The sequence below is a fragment of the Tachypleus tridentatus genome, chromosome 8, assembly GCF_004210375.1.
Source record: "Tachypleus tridentatus isolate NWPU-2018 chromosome 8, ASM421037v1, whole genome shotgun sequence".
In the NCBI taxonomy this organism is placed as follows: domain Eukaryota; kingdom Metazoa; phylum Arthropoda; class Merostomata; order Xiphosura; family Limulidae; genus Tachypleus; species Tachypleus tridentatus.
The window spans coordinates 139,007,018-139,028,510 of record NC_134832.1 but is presented as its reverse complement, the minus strand read 5'-3'; the positions used below and the strand labels follow the sequence as shown (position 1 = coordinate 139,028,510).

General features: G+C 34.9%; 1 protein-coding gene across 3 annotated transcripts in view; it reads left to right on the top strand.

Annotated features, from left to right (window-relative positions):
- LOC143223608 (suppressor of lurcher protein 1-like) overlaps nucleotides 1-21,493 on the top strand; it is a 300,734-nt gene that overhangs the window by 206,728 nt on the left and 72,513 nt on the right. For all 3 annotated transcript variants that reach the window (XM_076451775.1, XM_076451774.1, XM_076451776.1), the window contains 3 exons: nucleotides 9,431-9,611; nucleotides 17,059-17,273; nucleotides 19,934-20,150. In XM_076451775.1, the coding sequence (XP_076307890.1) occupies nucleotides 9,431-9,611; nucleotides 17,059-17,273; nucleotides 19,934-20,150 (613 nt within the window). The remainder of the gene's footprint in view (nucleotides 1-9,430; nucleotides 9,612-17,058; nucleotides 17,274-19,933; nucleotides 20,151-21,493) is intronic.

Below are 21,493 nucleotides of genomic sequence, written 5' to 3'. Positions count from 1 at the left end.
CAACTGTAGTAACGATGTTCAAGTTCAATAAAAATTTATCATTATCTGATTTAAACGCACCAATTTCATTATCTTGTTGAGTTGTTTTTATCAACATATTTAAAAGGAAGATTTATATTAAAAGACGTGTGTGTTTGTGTTTTTCCTATAGCAAAGCCACATCGGGCTATCTGCTCAGCCCACCGAGGGGAATCGAACCCCTGATTTTAGCGTTGTAATATTAAAAGACAATAGTATAGAGTAAATATAAGAACCCCACTTAGGTAAATATTTTATATCAGATGTTTACATATATTAATATCCAGATAACTGTAAATTATTAGACGTTTCATGGATACTGTACGTTACACGTGCTTATGTTATTTAAAAAAGTAAGTAATACTTAGTAGTTTTCAAATATTTAAACATAAGATGAAAGAAGGAAAAGGCTTAAGGCAATAATAAAAAAAGACATCCATTTTAATGTTGCTAGAGTTGTATACGTCATTCTAAGAGATCAGCTGTAAGTCACGTTAGCGCGAGTGAAATATACCACACGATGACGTTATTCTTTTAATTAAATCTCGTAATTTCTGTGCTTAGGCGATTTCTAGATTTTTATTACCATTAGAATGTTTGAACAGAAAATAATATGTTTCCGTCGTTCTTACTTATCGCTTTAATTAAAGGTTAGCCATTCAAAGCTAAAAAGTTTGACGTTTGTCATTAAAATTACATCATATTAGTCATCAATAGTTCGGAAGTTTGATATTTATCACTACAAATAAATAGTTAGTTAGTAGAAACTACGAACTTTGAAGTAGATAATTATAATTACATGTTAGTCACCTAATGCTCAGAAGTTTGATATTTGTCACTACAAATAAAATTAGCAAATTAAAAGTATGAAGTTTCAAGTTAATATCTGAAATTAGATGTTAGTTACTCGAAGCTCAAGAGTTTCATGTTTGTCACTAGAAATTAAAACTATGTAAGTTTGTCGTTGATAAATGTCCATTATTCTTCGAAAGCCCGGCATGGCCAGCTGGGTTAAAACGTTCGACTCGTAATCTGAGGGTCGCGGGTTCGAATCCCCGTCGCACCAAACATGCTCACCCTTTCAGCCGTGGAGACGTTATAATGTTACGATCAATCCCACTATTCGTTGATAAAAGAGTAGCCCAATAGCTGGCGGTAGCACTGCTAAACTTGGGTCGTCTAGAGCAGATAGCTCTCGTGTAGCTTTGAGCAAAATTTAAAAAAAAAAATTACCCATCGATTTATTGTTCACGTTCGAAGTGGTAACAGATCTGTAAGGAAGTCGAAAGTGTTTTGAACTGTCTTTCCGTAGAGTACAAAACATACGGGTTTGAGAGTAGTTGTCTCTTAGCAACACATTCATAGAGCGACTGAGGGTTAGAATGCTAGGATAATATAGACACGTTCATTGAATGTATGAGACTGATAGCACTCGTTTCTTTCCTATCAATACGTCCTTAGAGCGACTGAGTCTGAAAGCACTTGATCAGTTCTGTTTTTCCGTTGCTATAGAACTGATCTAACATTTACATTCTTTAAAATTCGTTGTTCTGCCAGATAGTACATCTTTATAAAACATCGATAAACGTGTAATTAAATCGTACAGTTTCGTAAAGAACACCACATATTTGCTTATATGACTCTGTACATTTAGTTATCATAGCTATGTAGATATTTTGCATAGCTATGCATAAATACTTACAAAAATCTTCATTTATATCAATTGCCAAAATTATTTTTGTAATTCTTCACCGTAGTTGTTACAATAAATTCATTCGAAGGCTCGTACATATACAATATGCAATACAAATTTTGTTCCTGGATAGTATGTGTTATTTCTGAATTGTTTATGTTGTAAAATGTAAAGAGAATGGTCATTTTTCCCTTTTCTGACCTGGATAATGAAATTTAGAAATTAACCTATTTTTTTATGTAAAAACGTGCAAATTTGCACATTTTCATTTGCATAAAGTCTAAATAAAACAACATGTGAATGAAGATTTACATGAATTTATACTAAAGAGGCCCGGCATGGCCAGGTGGGTTAAGGCGTGCGACTCGTAGTCTGAGAGTTGCGGGTTCGAATCCCCGTCACACCAAACATGCTCGCCATTTCAACTATAGGGGTGTTATAAAGTGACGGTCAATCCCATTATTTGTTGGTAATAGGTTAGTCTAAGAGTTGGCGGTGGGTGGTGATGACTAGCTTTCTTCCCTCTGGTCTTACACTGCTAAATTAGGGACGGCTAGCGCAGATAGCCCTCGAGTAGCTTTGCGCGAAATTCAAAAACAAAAGAAACAAACAAACATTATACTAAAGTTATACAAAAATGAACAAAAATGTTTACAAGTGGGTAGTTTCACGAGATTTGCGACTGTAATGTAAATTACTTTCACGTATCAGCCCCCAAATATAAACTCCTTTTCGTAATACTCTCCCAAGTCACAATAGCAAAGTCTGAAGAGAAAAACAGGTCTTTTCCATTTACTTTAGGCATAAGCAATTGGGAAATAACACTTTCTGACCAGAAACAAGAAAAAGTAAACATTGTGTTACATAGTGTTATCTTAAACTATTAAAATAAATCTATACTAATTTTATATAATTTTTTACGATTACCTATTTAACTTCATGATATTATTATTGCAACTTTGAATTATTATTTTTATAACCTGAGTAATTAAACTAAAATTTATTAACAGTTTAAAGCAATGATTTCTTTCGATGTAAAGAAAAACCCATGATGGCAATGTTTGTTTTTCATTGCTACTGTTAATAAATTGTACTTTTCAAAATTGCTAATATTGTATCAGAATTGTCTACTTATGAAGAATAGTTTCTGCTAGTTTCGTACACTTAGTTTTAAATATGCAGAAGCTATCAATTTTCTTTCATAATCGAATTTCAACGAACAACAAGGGTTTTATTTTCAACTCACCGACTGTTCATACCAGCCACGCTACATCCAAACTGATGTCTACGTTTGACACCTAGTATATTTTTTTTTTAAGTTTGGTCTAAATTTCATCTTTGTGGTCAAGATCGTTAGGTTTTTGAGTTAAATTTAAAATGCAAAAGCACTTTCTTTTTTTTAAATGATTTAAGATTGTCGTAGTATTGGTTTAGCTGAAAACTACACATTTGGTTGTTGCTTTCCTTCATTCTGCTCACTGGGGGAATCAAACCCTGGGTTTTAGCGTATATAATATCGCAGATTTACCACCGACTAACTGGGCAACATTATTATAATGTATAGGATATCTTTATCCGCTGAACAATCAATATCCTACTTGATATTTCATTGTGATATCACAATTCTCAGTTATCTTTTACTTTTGTTTTTGGTCACCTTTTTAGTGACCCCCAGCTGCAGAGGTATTCCTGTGGGCTCATACTGCTAGAAACAGGGTTTTGATACCCTTGGTGGGAAGTGCACATATAATCCTTTGTGTAGCTTTGGTTTTAATAACAAACAACAATAAACAACCGTTTTTATTTGCTCATCTATTATGATTTTTCTGATATAACTTCCTATAACTATTACTGCAACATAATTTCGTGTAATTACTTGTAAAACAAATGATACATGTACTAATTTAATTTGGTACCTTTGTTAGTTACATAACTAGAGAACTCAAACATTAAAGGAGGGAAAAAAGTATTGGTAAAAATTCCATAAGAAAATAACTTGTTTTAACTTTATTTTATTATCTTGTGACCATAGATTAAAAAAAAACAACCTAAATATTAATAGAGATGTTATGAAACAAAACATGGTCAGTTTCCTACCTATTTATTTATTTCTAATTAACAAACAAATTGTCACACATATAAAAGCAACGGTTAAGTACTTTATATTAAAATGATTTGGAAGTTTCACCACGTCGTTACAGTCAAGGTCTAGTCGTGCTCTGCTTAACGATTTTTGTCTGTTTGATTTTGTTTTGAATTTTGCGCAAAGCTACTCGAGGGCTATCTGCGCTAGCCATCCCTAATTTTGCAGTGTAAGACAAAAGGGAAGGCAGCTAGTCGTCACTACCCACCGCCAACTCTTGGACTACTATTTAACCAACGAATAATTGGATTGACCGTCACATTATAACGTCCCCACGGCTGAAAGGACGAGCATGTTTGGTGCGACGGAGATTTCAACCTGCGATCCTCGGATTATGAGTCGAAAGCCTTAAGCAGCTAAATGGAAACTAGATTCAAATAACAAAAAAAATCACCTTCGCACGTTTTTGAACACTGCAAATCAAATAAACACAACATAATCATAGAAAACATCCAGATATTAAGTAGGGAAACAAATATAAACAAACGCAAAATCAAAGAAGCCCTACTTATACAACAACTAAAACCAAAGTTCACCATTATAAAGGAACACCTTTATTCCTATACTAATTAATCACACAACATCTACCTGCAACGCCCCCTACAACTCCTTACCCGTTTATATTCTTGTCCCTAAGGTATGTGTCCGTCAACGGTAACAATCAAATTCTCTCTTTCTTGACCTGAAGATGACCTAGGAGGATCGAAACGTTGTTCTCTCATTATCAATAAATGTGTTAATACTCATACCTGCCTAACGCTAGGTAAGGAGACCGCGGTAAGTCTCCGGATTCACAACCCTAAATTCAGGGGTTCGATTCCCCTCGGTGGGCTCAGCAGAGAACCCGATGTGGCTTTGCTATAAGAAACACACACAAAATACCCATACCAGCCATTCTGAAATACATTTCCCAGGACCCGTTTCAACAAATTGGTCTCAAAGAAATTCATAGTCGACTTGATCGTAATGTATTCTGTGGAATAACATTCATTTCCTTTTCTTCCTTTAGATAAATGAGATATGTAATGGTTGAATAGGAGATATTATTGGAAGCCAAATCCTGTTAGCCTTCTTTCTTGGATATCTGTGATATACGTATTTTTATAATCTCGCCTTTTAGAATTTTGTTCATCACGGCAGGTCGTGTTCTAAATGGTCTTAGTACCCCAAGTTGATCCAAAGTCTTCTGCTTTCATTGAGTTCAAGAGCTATTCCTGGCTTGAAAATTCTAACTCTTCAATCTGGACACCATCTTATAAACAGAGTGTGTACAAATTTTGTATAGGAAATCACTGTTACATATTCTTTTCAAAAGCTTTTTGTTATATATATATATATAGAGAGAGAGATAGGTATGCACACATAGAAACTAAAATAATGAAAATAACACAATAAAATGCTCTTCATTCCGTCAATTTTTCCATATATGTTGTTTAAAATAGATTGTATAATTTATAATGGTTTGTTCGCTTGTTTGTTGTTGAGCACAAAGCAACGCAATGGGCTACATATTAGCACTGTTCTTACCAGGGACATTGATATTATAATGCTTTATTGTTCTTGATATGAAGCTTAGCCGAGCACTCATTAAACCGTATGCACATATATATGCCAATGAGTTCTCTATTCTAAAACACTGTGGAATTGAAACCGTTTACCAACCCCATACCTATATTGATTGATAACATTATGTTCATTGCAATGGTCATAAATTTAATTTTCCAAATTATGACAAAAAACTAAAAACAAAACTGAAACTTTCAGTTATTTAATTAAACTATGAAATATACAGAATGAACAGATGACGTGTTGTAAACATTTATTTTCTCTCTGAAACACACACAATGTCAATAAAGACTGTAGAATAACACCCTAACATTGGTAGAGATCATAGACTGCAGCATCACACCTTAACATTGGTAGAGATCAAAGACTGTAGTATGGCACCTTAACAATGGTAGAGATCAAAGACTGTAGTATCACACCTTAACACTGGTAGAGATCGAAGACTGTAGTATCACACCTTAACACTGGTAGAGATCGAAGACTGTAGTATCACACCTTAACACTGGTAGAGATTGAAGACTGCAGCATCACACCTTAACACAGGTAGAGATCAAAGACTGCACCATCACACCTTAACATTGGTAGAGACCAAAGACTGCAGCATTTCGCCTTAACACTGGTAGAGATCAAAGACTGTAGTATGGCACCTTAACAATGGTAGAGATCAAAGACTGTAGTATCACACCTTAACACTGGTAGAGATCGAAGAATGTAGTATCACACCTTAACACTGGTAGAGATCAAAGACTGCAGTATGGCACCTTAACAATGGTAGAGATCGAAGACTGTAGTATCACACCTTAACACTGGTAGAGATCGAAGACTGCAGCATCACACCTTAACACAGGTAGAGATCAAAGACTGCACCATCACACCTTAACATTGGTAGAGACCAAAGACTGCAGCATTTCGCCTTAACACTGGTAGAGACCAAAGACTGCAGCATTATATCTTAAGATTGCTTTAGGAGTGAACTAAATATGTTGTGAATCTTTTAATTTAATTATCAAAACTTTTCTTAATGACATTCCGGTGGGACAGCAGTAAGATTGTGGAGTTTGATTCCCTTCAGACCCATTTATGTATTTATTAATTAAATGTTTTTTATGTGAATCTAAATTCGAAGAAACAGGGAACATTTGAATAGTTCATTAGCCTTAGAGGTTCCAGAGGTACTTAGATTCATTTTGTTTATTATCAGAATAATTTACAAAATGTTTTTTTTTCTTTCCCTTTCAACACTAATAGAGCTAAAACTTTCACAAAAGTTGGAGGGCTGAAAATGTAAGGGAGCTAATAAACTAAAGAAAGCTTGTATTGATCTGAATGTTCAATTATATGGTAATTAAAACATATCAAGTGTAATATTGTTCACACAAGATTTATATTTTATATGAAATAATAGAAAACGAGTTTATTAAGAGAATGATATAATTAAACTGAAGAGCTAATACTGGGCTGCTTGAGACATATTTTTGTGTCCCGCCGTGGAGATTCACGATCCATTCCTTTTTGCTATACATAATGTATCATACTACGTCAATTAAATCAACAAGCTAGATGTAAGCCTTGCAAAGTGCAGTGTGAAACGTATAGCACTTTATAAGAATAGCCGATGTTTCATGAAGTCTTTTCAAGTACAGAATTTACAAATCTCTCAATCTCTGCAGAACTGTTATACAACTAAATAAATAATCAAGGAAAGAGAATAATATTTCTTATCATTTCCTTCAACTGTAAATGATTCACTGCGGTGACGTTGAGTTGTGAAGTTGTGAGTTTATCTAAATATGATACACTGGTACGGTTAATGTACGCCAACATAAAACGTGCTGATTTTGAAAAACATCATCTGAAAGTGTTTGGCACTACCTGTATTTTTTCTTTATTTTCTATAGGACCAGATCATATTTGTGACGTATAAAAGTGAGTGTTACAATCTTCACAGGTGCTTGTATGTGTAATAATGCGAATTTAGTCTATAGCCTTATTGGGACAGGTATCACCACCCACCGCCAACCCTTGAGCTACTCTTTTACCAACGAATAGTGGGATTGGCTGTCACATTATAACGCCCCCACGACAGAAAGGGCGAGCATGTTTGTTCTGACGGTACACTACCGTCCCTAATTCAGCAGTGTAAGACTAGAGGGAAGGCAGCTAGTGATCACCCTCCACTGCCAACTCTTGGTCTACTCTTTTACCAACGAATAGTGGGTTTGACTATTCAAACCCTCATATCACGAGTGTCTTAACCTCTTGACCATAACGGCCTCACAGTTTTAGAAACCAAGTAATTATGTACAGTCCACTGCAATGTAATATTCAAACAGAACTTTCAACAACTGGAACATGGTTAAAGCTATTAGTAAGTTTCAGCAGCAAACAGAGCCTCGTGATGCTGCGCTGGTCTCGTTACATAAATCAACCAATACTTTATTTTGTAAACTCAGATGGTTGAATCTTGTTTTCTAAAGGAATCGTTAATGTGTACAAATATTTTTCTAGTCATAAATTCTTAGAAAATTATTACATTTTTACTAGATCTTTATAGATAATCTACTGTGTGTGTGTGTGTGTGTGTGTGTGTGTTGGCATTCACCACTCGGGGTCATTAGTTCAATTACCTTACTTTATTGTGAGGCAGCTGAACATTGTTATAAAATGTACGTGGGCGCTATTTTGTTTTAGGGCTTTTTGTATCTCAGAAAGAATGATAAAAATGATTTATCTTAGGAAAGTTTTCACTTTTTGTGGACTTTTAGCATTTAATTTAAGACCGTAAATTTTCGTAATGACGAGAAACCCAGTTAAAGTAGAACTATATCTCAGTACGGCTGGTATGGGTATTAACACTTTTACTGATAAAACAGAGAACAACGTTTCGTAAGACTAGAGGGAAGGCAGCTAGTCATCACCACCCACCGCCAACTCTTGGGCTACTCTTTTACCAACGAATAGTGTGATTGACCGTCACATTATAACGCCCCACGGCTGAAAGGACGAGCATGTTTGGTGCGACGGCGATTCGAACCCGCGACCCTCAGATTACGAGTCGAATGCCTTAACCCACCTCTCCATGACGGGTCTCTCTCTTTGTTAACCTGAAAATGACCTAAGAAGGTCGAAACATCGTTGTCTGCTTTATTAGTAAAAGTGTTAATACCCATACCAGCCGTTCTGAGATACATTGAAACCACTGCTTCTTTCAATAAATATCCATGATATTCCGCTGTGTTATCTTACACTTAACTACAAACAAACAATTTATGAGATTAATTTACGTCGCAATGTCTGTTCAACGTCTGTTACTAATTTGATTTCTGATGTTCCTGTGTTTGTTTACGACACCTCCTCGTGCTATTTGGTAACGAAGCTGCTGAAATCGAAACTATTTCTGAAAAACATATCGTGCAAGAATATTTAATTTCACGCGTGAGGAAAATCAGTGCTCGAAGCATGCTCATCGTATATTTACAGGTGGCGCTCACGCGAAGAAAAACCAATATCCAGTCAAACAAATCTATATTTTTAATGGTGTGCATTTCTCCGAATGTTTCATAAATTATCTCGTATATTTTGTTACCTTTTAGAATTCCACTCGGCATGGAACATCAATTATTAGCTTCCTGAAAATTCGAAAACCATCATAAAGGCGACACATATTACACAAACTATTCTGTTGTGTTTAAGTAATCTATTTAAATATATATGTATATGGTTTGCCGTAAGTTTCTTCTACTTTCTGTCTCCCTACCAACAACATGGCTGTGAAATAATAAATCAGTTTTAGAATCTATTTGGCCGTCACACTGTGCGTAAAATTGGTAAAATTGTACATTAAGTTTACATCAGACATAAAACCGTAAGGTTTTTCTTCATCTTTAAGTATCAGGAGTAATATGTATAACATATAATATTCATTTTGTTCTTCGTTCTAACTATGTTATCCGGTAATCCGGTTTTTTTCCCTCTACTGGGTCTAATTATCCACCATTTCCGTTTTACAGGGTGCCAATGTGTCCTCTACGATAATACTTTTGGGAACGAACACGGAACCTTTACGTCACCAAACTGGCCTGTTCCTTATGAGAACAACATCAACTGTGTACTTTACACGTTTCTAGCTCCAGAAAGTGACATCGTCGAGCTATCGTTTCACGAGTTCGACGTCCAGAAGTCAAATTTAGAGTAGGTATCTTTTTGTTCTGTGTGATACGCCCACTGAAGCACGTTGACGCTTGGCCCCCCCTCCCAAAAAAAAGATGTTAATCTCCAGCCAGCAGAGAATTATCGTAAAAAAAAAAGCAAAATAGAAGTGTGCAGTGATCTACCCTCCCTCTAACCAGCTCCCTAGTGGCTTGGACCGGCAGGGGTAAGTGGTTAGGGCGCTAGACTTTTAATATGAGGGTCGCGGGTTTGAATTCCTCGTCACATCAAACATGTTCACCCTTTCAGCCGTGGGACGTTGCAATGTGACGGTCAGTTCTACTATTCGTTGGTAAAAGAGTAGCCCAAGAGTTGGTGGTGGGTGTTGATGACTAGCTGCTTTCACTCTAGTTTTACACTACTAAATTAGGAACGGCTGACGCAGATAGACTTCATGTAGCTTTGCGTGAAATTCGCAAAAAAATAAAAAAAAGCTAGTGTTTTCCTGTAAATCTAAGCGATCACCTCGATAAACTAAGGGTTTCGATATTCACGTTGGGTACGCCACAGATAGCTCATTTTGCAGCTTTGAGCCCAACAAAAACAAACTAGCTTACCTAAACATCCACTTGATAAGACCATAACATGAGAGTAGGTTGAGTTACAACCTACACTGATACTTCCTGTTTCCTTGTGGTATTTATGTATCAGTTCAAAACTTTAAAACTCTAGATTGTTTATTTACTAATCGAAACGTTTGTCACACTAATAACGTCATATCCTTGTAACAAGAATCTACTGAGTGAAACATTTCATAAAATAAGTAGCATATATCTAACATATAATTCAACACGTCTGAAGTACTGAAGAAAAAAGCTACGTTAATTTAGGATTCTCGTGCCCATAATTTTAGTCAGCATTTAATTAATACCAGCTGGTGCTAACTCTTCGGTTTGTTTTGTTTGACCAAGCAATATCTAATTGTCACTCTTACACTGCGCCGCGATCCTAAAGTGCGGAGTGCAATTCTGTGTCGACGTGACGCAAACAGTAAATCCGTGGATTCATATTCCTGGCTTAAGGCCGCGTTAAAAAAAAAATTAAAGAACGCGCTTTTACTCAAGATGTGACGAGAAATTTCTCACTTGAGGCGTGTTGAAATAACTATATAATAATTATTAATATTTTTTTACCGAAAGTAATAGCATTATATAAATCAGAATTATAAGAAACTGACATAAGCATATGATATCATAAATCAGTACACAACAAAACTGAAACCTATAATAATTACTTTCGAGGTTCGACTTCCCGCAGAGTGGCAGCACAGGAGAGTGCGGTTCGCCGAAGCTTTCAGCCCTGATTAACCACAATTATTATTAAAAAGTCTGAGGATAATTTTACTGTACAGATCAGACAAAATGTGATTTAAGCCTTCGGTGACGTTAAAATAACATGCCAACAAAAATTATTGTAGAAAGCCGATCTGATTACCTTCTTCTATAAAAAAAAAAGTATTATAGGTACAACCTTGACTACTGAGTGCAGACTGAATGTTACGTAACGTGGTTGACAGTACTTCAAACTTCTGTTGACAAGAGTAGTGAAATAAACACTGTAATGTGGTTTCATTGGTTTAGAAAACGTTTATCTGTAAAGCACTGGATAAATCTATTTAAATAAACAAGAGACTATGAAAATATTCCTTTTTACAGTGACGTTGTTTTTACAAAAATACCATAGTTTTACTAAAAAGTTGTACTTCAAAATTAATAATTTAGCCCAGGGCCTCTGTAAAATGTAATATCTAGACATTCGTTGTTGTTAGATTTGTTTTGAATTTCGCACAAAGCTACACAAGGACTATCTACGCTTGCCGTTCTTAATTTACCAATGTAAGACTAGAGGGAAGGCAGCTAGTCATCACCACCCACCACCAACTCTTGGGCTACTCTTTAACCAACCACTTGGCCATGCCGGGCCTTTATTGTTAGGAAGACAACCTAAGTTACTAACATTGTTAATAACATGAATTGTGTTACTGATGTGAATATTCTTGCCAATATGTTGTTTTTCAGATGGCATTTGAAACGGATACAACAAAAATCAAAACTTTATAAAAGATAACCAAGGTCTGGACGCCTTTACAAGCCGGCAAATCACGGTTATAATTATTATTATTATGAAATATTAGTACTTCTCTTGTTATACTTTAATGTAATTTAATGTTTAAAAATGTACTAGGCTTAACACAGATGTATTTAACGTTTATTGCTCAAATTAACAAAATATACTTTATATTATATTATTGTAACGTTATATTTTAAATTGACACATTAGCACACTTCAACCTTTACTAAACGTGGTAAGGTTTCAACTAATGTAAATATTTACCAGATATTTATATAACTTGTCATGTACATGTAAATGTCGTTATACATAATCACATACATTCTGAAAATTTGCATATAAATAGTGACGCTACATTTCAGACCGGAAGGAATCATCAATTGGTTATTCTTTCTGTTAACATTTTCGGCCACAATTCCAACAATATTCGATAATGTAGAAAATTTACATTAACCTTAAACCAATTTATTTATCCCACAATTAAAAATGAAATCAAATCCTCAAGTGTAAAATGGAATAATGATAATAAATTACTAGTGTTACTGAATGTATTTTGATGTCGAGCTAAGTATGCCACAGTTTACTAATCCTATATAATGTAGGTATAGGCTTTATGTCTCCAACACAAATTTGCGCTGAGATTCTGATCGATACTCCATTGAAAAACTTCTGAAGAATTGGAGAAAAGACATTTAGTGAAACACTGATTATGAAGTAAGATAAACAGACCCCAGAGGCACAACGGTATGTCTTCGGACCTACAAAGCTAGAAACTGGATTTCGATACCTTTGGTGGGAAGAGCATAGATAGCCTATTGTGTAACTTTGTGTTTAATTATGAAAAAACAAACAACCAAGAAATAAATTTCAAAATGGAAGTAAATATAAGAAGGCTAGTATTAATCATTCAAACAGAATGTAAACAAAATAATAGAGATAGGACTTGCATCATCCCTACGTGATAACACTAACATATGGTATAGTATAATGTTAACAGATAAAATAATAGAGATAGGACTTGCATCATCCCTACGTGATAACACTAACATATGGTATAGTATAATATTAACAGATAAAATAATAGAGATAGGACTTGCATCATCCCTACGTGATAACACTAACATATGGTATAGTATAATGTTAACAGATAAAATCGAACATATTAAATTCAGTTATAGTTAATTAGTTGCATACATTGCTCTATGTTAATTCTTGCCCTACTACTATGTAGGTACTACGTAAATGTCATCTCTACTGTCTTATTTACACTGTTTTTAAAGGATTGATCTTAGCTATTCCTACATCTACTTCCTTTTTGAGAAAGTTTTTCTTGTTTGCATGTATTTTAGTACAGTGTTTCAACAGACATAGGAAGGTTATATGCATATAACCATGTTATAAATACAGTAAGGTTTCACGGCCCGGCACAGCCAAGCGTGTTAAGGCGTTCGACTCGTAATCTGAGGGTCGGGTTCGAATCCCGGTCGCACCAAACATGCTCGCCTTCCTGGGCTGGGAAGCCGTGGAGACGTTATAATGTGACGGTGAATCCCACCATTCGTTGGTAAAAGAGTCGCCCAAGAAGTGGCGGTGGGTGGTGATGACTAGCTGCCTTCCCTCTAGCCTTACACTGCTAAATTAGGGACGGCTAGCGCAGATAGCCCTCGAGAAGCTTTGTGCGAAATTCAAAAACAAACAAACAACCAAAGTAAGGTTCCAACTGTGATATTTGTTGTTTATCTATTATTGACTGATAACTGCTGTAACCCTCTACTTAACCATTTTAAAGGATCAAAATTTCTGTAAGAAAGCTGATTACAAGGGTTAACCATAACCTTGTTTATAATAGAGTTTTGTTGTTGTTTTTAATTCCTACTAGTTATTAACAAGACTTATAAAAACGGATATCTTTAGAGACATTCCCAGGACTTGTGATTCAGTCACTACACATATACTGTTATAAAATAAAACACGGTATAGTATTTTAAAGTTGTATTGAGGAGACACTGATAATACTATTACAATGAACAACCCAAGTCATCTCTATACAGGTGGTGTTACTGTCTGTCTGGTATCGACTATGTACTACCACCGAAACTAAAGCAATGTTTAATTTAATGAAGATACCAAAAGTGGTGATTTCTTTCCTTAAAGATCATTAATAACTTGGAAGAAAATTCTAAACCACATTTAACTTCGAAATCCCTTATCAAACGGACTTGTACAGTTCCCTAATGATGAATAAAAAACTATGTTAATTTATATTGTTATCTGTTCATGACTTATCTTTGTGCATGTATAAAGAGGAAGAGATATTTTTCATACGAATGCTGGTTCGTTTCTTTCGTTTCAAGGTATTTCATTCACATGTTAAGCACCTTCAAGAAGATACGCTGAATCATTGCTTGGGGAAGATAGTAGTACGCGGGATTAATGCTTTGGGAAGATAGTGATAGGCTAAATTACGTTTCGGGAGATATTAATACGTTGAATCACTACTCCGACGAGATACTAATATGCTGCATTACTGAAGTAAAATATACTAAAACAATAAATTACGGTTCGGGTGGATATTAACGCGCCATTATACTGCTGTGGTAAAATACAGGGTGTTCGGAAAATCACTGTACAGTTTTGTAATCATATTTTATTCAGTCTATTTCAAGCCAGCAACTGATAGCAGTGTTTAGAAACAAAATAAGGATCCAGGCCTGTATTGATGCCAACGGGGGTCACTTTCAACATTGTTTATAATTGTCATTCATATTTACCTCCTGTATTCTATATTGAAACATGTCTGTTAATAAATATATGAGTGCACAGTGACTTTCGGAACACCCTGTACTAGTGTGACGAATTACTTTGTTTTGTTTATTTGTTTTTAATTTAGCGTAAAGCTACTTGAGGATTATCTACTCTCGCCGTCCCTAATTCAGCAGTGTAAGACTAGAGAGAAGGCAGCTAGTCATCATCACTCACCGCCAACAACTGTTGGGCTACTCTTTTACCAACGAATAGTAGGATTGGTCGTAACTATACAACACCCCCAATGCTGAAAGGATGAGCATATTCCGTAACGGGATTCCAGTCTGCGACCCTCAAATTAGGAGTCGAGCGCCCTAACCACCTAGCCATGCCAAGTCGTAGCTGAATGACTACTTTAGACAAATAGTAATATGCTGTATTACTATAACCACCTATTTCAGTTTGGGTTAGAAGATGAAAATAAAACAAACACCTCAAAATCTCAATTAACCCGTTATAAGTGCTTGAATGTGATGTGACCAATCACATAAGTCTTATACACCATTAAACCAGAAAAATAAAAGTTTCTTTTAAAACTAATTTAAGTAAATATAAAGTGAAAAAAATAATTTATTTATTAATAATTTATAGGACTGCAGGTCGCTAAATATCTTTAATTACCAGTTGATGCTTAAATTGCTTGTAACCAATGAAGTTAAAACTTAAACGCAATAACCTTAATCGACGTGTCAGAGGCATTTTAGGGGCATCTAAGTTGTATTTACTGTGGCATTCTTCACACATATTTACCTAGCTGTAAATGTAGGAAAAAACGGAAAAGGCACGTGATATGAGTGAACACATTTTAACATGAGCGTCTGAAGCTGACAACAGTAAGATTTTCTAAAATATCTTATTAAATACCTAAAAATTTAACTAATGGTATTTTAGGTAAAAACAAACAATTATCTCGGTACCATTTTAGTCAGATTCTGAACTAAATGTACCGTCGTTGATGGTTAAGCGCTTAAGCAAAATATTAACGGTACTTGCTGAATATTTAGCTGCCAAATATGCTAAAATAACAGGTTATTATAGGAGTTACAAATACAAAGCTACATTTTATCACAAGTAAAACAATCAAAACAATGATAATATACAAACTTATATACCGCTTGTAACGAAGTAACAGAGACCCAAGGTATTTTATATAATATAAAATAATAATTAAAATCCAACAAGTAACAACAGAGAATAGTTACTACGTTTCAAGTTATGACTGGATATGAAAGAAAGGTCATGTCCATACACTTTCGACCAAGATAAGAGAAAAACATTAAAATTCGATATTCAGTGATGTCGAGAAATATATATGTAAAAACTTAAACCCAAAATAGAACCTCTTTCAAACATGTGGTCAGCTTCCGGTCAGTTACCTCTTTCTTTCTTTGTGAACCTGACGATGACCGAAGAAGGTTGAAACATTGTTCGCTCCTCTACGTAAAATATTTTCTCAACCCAAACGAGCCGTTTTTACATGTATAAATATATATAAAATTCGATATTATTCAAATACAGGTTCGTCCGCCATTACCATATTTCAAGTTATGACTGGAAGAGAAGAGGAAGGTCCGACAAAAGAAATGTAGAGATTGTATATAGTTAGATTTTTCAAAGTATTCATAACAAACATTGTTTGTATTTTGTAGGGATTGTATATAGATAGATTTTTCAAAGTATTCATAACAAACATTGTTTGTATTTTGCGCAAACTGTTTCCAAACAGGGTAATTTCTCGTAATAGAGACATAAACTGACCTCCACGATCCCCAAATTTGTCAACAGCGGTTTTCTTTTTGTAGGATTACTGGGAGAAACACGTATCAAAAGGTCAGGGCACTATGGGATTTGAAAGACAAGGTAAAGACAAAAATTTAATGGCCTTACACTCGAATCTTTGACCTCAGCAATGGAAGATGTCATGCTTAGTGGACACCAATATGTAGCAGTTCGTGATGGTCATCTACCGGACATTATTGTTCATACTCATTGTTTACAAGAATACTTACCGAGTTACAGTTTCGGAAATAATAAACACAAATTATATCAACAAATAAATGCTGTTGTCGATAATTGAGGCTTAGTTCTTCTGTAAAGTCACTAGGAAGCAGACAGACATATACAGTCTAACCTATAATAATGATGCATATTAACATTCTTCCTCTTTTTTCACATTTACTTGTGCTTCTAGTTAATCTTAGAACGCACTGTTCTGAAACACCATCGAAACTATATTGATTAGTCCTCAAACGACATATAACCTCCCTACAGCTATGTGTACAAATCTCATCAGATACTTAAAATCAAAATCACCAAGAGGAAGATAATGATTTTTTTTTAATATTCACACCACTTATGATTTGGTTAAACCTACCAACGTGAGTTCAAAATACAGCTTTTGCCACAGAGCTAATATAATTAAAGATTTTTCGTTATCCCTAAGGCTACTCTAGTAGAATGTAATTATCAGCTGAGCAACGTATCTGAGTTTGGGTTTTCTTTTCATTTGATTCTCCAAGCCACGTTTAATGGATTCATTTGATCTGAACCACAGGTGCCGTCTGGGAGATTACGTGATGTTATTTCTTCATTTAGAAGAGGCGGCAGTAGATCAAAAAACTCTAGAAAATACAATACTGTGTGGGAAGATAGGAGACATTCATCAGAAACACTATTCTTCCGGTTCCGCTCTTATATTCGAATTCCACACAGACTGGAGAATAGGAAACAATACTGGATTCAGAGGAACCTACCGATTTCTAAACAAAAGTAGGTATACGTATAGTTTGCACCTCATTTATACTGGTTCGATAAGCAGCCATGTTTTTTTTTATTATGTCATATTTTGCATAGATATGAGCAACTCTATAATCATGCAAATTTATTGAAACTGGTGGATGAGTGAAGGATGAATAGTGGATGAGATTTAAAAAAAAATACAATGACGGGCCTTTACAAGTAAATAAACCACATCATTTCATGTCTGTGTTTAAAACGATATCTTTTAATGTACGTTTAACTGACATACACCAAGTTCGACTTACGTGTTTATTTGAAGTAATAATCAAAAATTGACATTAAAAGTCGTATAAATTAGTCCATTAACTTTACTTAATTTTTTTCGTGCTTTTAACCAACAAATATGACAATGAATATCAAAATGTTGGCCAAAAATTGTCACTTATATAATATTAGAAACAGCTTTATATATATATATATTTATACACACCATAAATTGTAGACTTATATAATACTTTATAGTGAATTTTAAATATACAAGTTCTTGAGATTTACTCAAGAGTTGGATTGTAAAATTATTTTAACACTTGCTATTTGAACAGCAAAAGGTTTATTAAAAACTCTGTTCCGGATCAATAATACTGTATCAATAGTTGTTAACATTATTTCTATATTGCAGTCTCCATGTCTCGTTAAGTTATTGTTTTCTAAAAAAAAACTACAAAGCTTCCAACGTCAATAATCTAGTGAAAAAGTTCTTTATTGCACCCCGTTACGTTAGAAAAGCAACCAAAAAAAAACTAAAATGAAAACTACTTTGGAAAAAGTTAATGACCCTAACGATAAATTATCTCTCTCTCGGTTCTCGTCTGAATTTCAAAAACTTCCAATGACAGACTAATTTTGTTCGTTTTTTTCAATAGATGGCGTATCCAACATGAAAAAAAAAAACTTGTGGATAACGTATGATTTTTTTTTCCTCTGGTGCTTATGTATACACCACTCTTTGGCTATCTATTCATTTCACTCATCCACTCTTCCATATACAGTCTTGGCCAAAATGTTGTTATTATTGTTGTTATTGTCTACATGAGTGGCGTAGTTATTGAGGTAAATGCTTGAGTTGTAACAGAGAAGGTAGCATATAGCATATGACCGGACAAACATGTACGAGTTCTTTCTCTAATCTTCATAAGCTGTTTTCAGCATTCGATCGTCAAAACACAAACACACATCTGTTTTGTATAAAAGTGTGTAATTTTATTATAATTTCTTTCGAAACAAATCAGCTGTTCAAACAGTTTCTCTGTACTTGGTTTAGAATCATGTCTTGTCACGTGACAGAAGTTATAAGGCTTGAAACTGTTCGAATGTCCAGAAATGGAATGAAGCAAATGGATATTTTCAGAACAGCAAAGTACCCCCAGTGTACTGTATCTTGAATCCTAACATGTCAACAGACTACAAAAAACGTTGTTCCAGAAAAGTCTATTGGTTCACGCCAAAAACTGCTGCCACAGATGACGTTGTTTTTATCAGGTTAGCAGGTCAAGGTCGAAAAAATGTTGCAACACCTTAAAACAGAAATGTTTGTTTGTTTGTTTTGAATTTCGCGCAAAGCTACTTGAGGGTTATCTGCGCTAGCCATTTCTAATTTAGCAGTGTAAGACAACAACAGAGAAGGCAACTAATCATCACTAACCACCGCCAACTCTTGGGCTACTTTTTTACTAAAGAATAGTGAAATTGACCACCACATTATAACGCCCCTCAAGGCTTAAAGAGCGAGCATATGTGATGTGACTGAGTTTCGAGCTCGCGACCCTTGGATTATAAGTCGAATGACTTAACCACTTGACTATGCCGGGCTCGTGGAGACGATATTTCTGCCATGTGCTTGTGCAAGGTTTGGAAAAATAACTTCATGCTCCACGATGACAATACCACTGCTCACATTGCATATATTGGATATAATTATCTTGACCAGGAGGACACTACAAGATTGTTACGGCCAGCAAATTTTTCAAACTGTAATTCCATTAAGAACTATTGAGCAGACCTGAGCCAGAAAATGGCTATCCATGACCCCAAACCAGATACTGTAACTGAGATGCAGCGCCATCTAGTGATACATTGGGATGAAATCACGATATATTACATCAATAACATCATCCACAGAATACCACGTCGGCTTACAGAGGTTATTAAAGTACAAGAAGGGCTAACCAATTACTAAGTGTTTAATATTAAATGATATAATGTGAGACGCGTTACTTATAATAATTTGACATTATATTTTGTCTTTATATATGTTGTGGTGTGATAAGTGAAATATTGAGTTAAACATCTTTCTGTAGGTGTCTGATAAAATTGTTTTCTGTTATAATAAATCATTTATGGTGTACATAGAATCTGTCTCACTAACATAAGATTAATTTCTCAGCTGGACAGTGTTAACCGTATTGTATTCTACTTTAATAATAATGAACTTATTTGTTACAAAATATACAAACATTTTATCCAAGACTGTATCTATATATTAATGTTCATAATCTCTACTTTAAATCATTTTCAATGGATGAGTTATCAAAATTCTCTGATTCTGTTGGTATTTCCAAAACGTTAAGAAAAATAATGGATTATGTAATTAAGCCTTACCTGTGCTATCATCTTCTCTTTTCTTTTACCAGGTTTGTTTATGATTGATGGAGAACCACTCTTCGGCACTAAATGTGATTATCACTTCTTCAGGGGAAATAAATCCCAAAGTAAAGGATATTTCTTTTCTCCTCTCTATCCTAGTACTTATCCACATAATGTCAGGTGTGCATACCACTTCATGGGAAAATACAACGAGAAAGTCGTAGTTAATTTTGAAAAAGTTCGACTTCAACAAGGAGACATGAGGTAAGGCTTAACAACTTATTTCTTCACATCTAGTTTTCCGAGGGAAAATACAGCGAGAAAGGAAGAGTCATCTAAGTCGTTTAGGTTGAGGTGTGTGTGTGTGTGTGTTTATAGAAAATTGCAACCACGTAGGTTAAAAAAAAGTGCCTTACATTTGTTTCTGCTTACGCACAAAGCTACACAGTGGGCTACCTGCGTTTTGCCCACCACGCGTATCGAAAACAGGTTTTAAGCATTGTAATTTCGCAGACTTGCTGTTGTGCTAGTAGGGACAGTGCAGTTGGTACAGAACATTTTGTTTAGTTTGTTGTCAATTTCGCGCAAGGATACACGAGGGATATCTGCGTTAGCCGTTCCTAATTTAGCAGTGTAAGACTAAAGTGAAAGCAACTAGTCATCGCTACTCACTGTCAACTCTTTGGCTACTCTTTTACCAACGAATAATTGGATTGAACGTCACATTATAACGTTCTCACGGTTGAAAGGGCGACCATGTTTGGTGTGACAATAATTCGACCCGGCGACCCTCAGGTTGCGAGTTCAGCACCCCAACCACGGGGCCATTTCGGTCCCATACTGAACAAACAAGTGACACCATATCGAAATTAATGTAACTATTATGTTATCTTCAGAAACGTGTGTGTATATAGAGAGTTAGATTCTTATCAGTCCTTTACAAGACATATAGATATAACGTTCCTATCTGACTACGAGTCCAAAGCGTGAAAATATTGAGCCACGATGACTCATACATATTCACTTACACGTATATATATATATACATATGCATGTAGTTTACTGAAAAGAATTCATACATTAATATAATAATATACAGGAAAATACTCTTGATTTCTTTTTCAATCTATTTTTATAGATAAATATATCTATATTTATCATATACAGCTCTCTCAAGACCAACATATATCTAAGAATATTAGTCATTGATATTTATCATAGACAGCTCTCTCAAGACCAACGTGTATCTAAGAATATTAGTCATTGATATTTATCATAGACTGCTCTCTGAAGACCAACGTGTATCTAACAATATTAGTCATTGATATTTATCATAGACAGCTCTCTCAAGACCAACGTGTATCTAAGAATATTAGTCATTGATATTTATCATAGACTGCTCTCTGAAGACCAACGTGTATCTAAGAATATTAGTCATTGATATTTATCATAGACTGCTCTCTGAAGACCAACGTGTATCTAAGAATATCAGTCATTGATATTTATCATAGACAGCTCTCTCAAGACCAACGTGTATCTAAGAATATTTGTCATTGATATTTATCATAGACAGCTCTCTCAAGACCAACGTGTATCTAAAAATATCA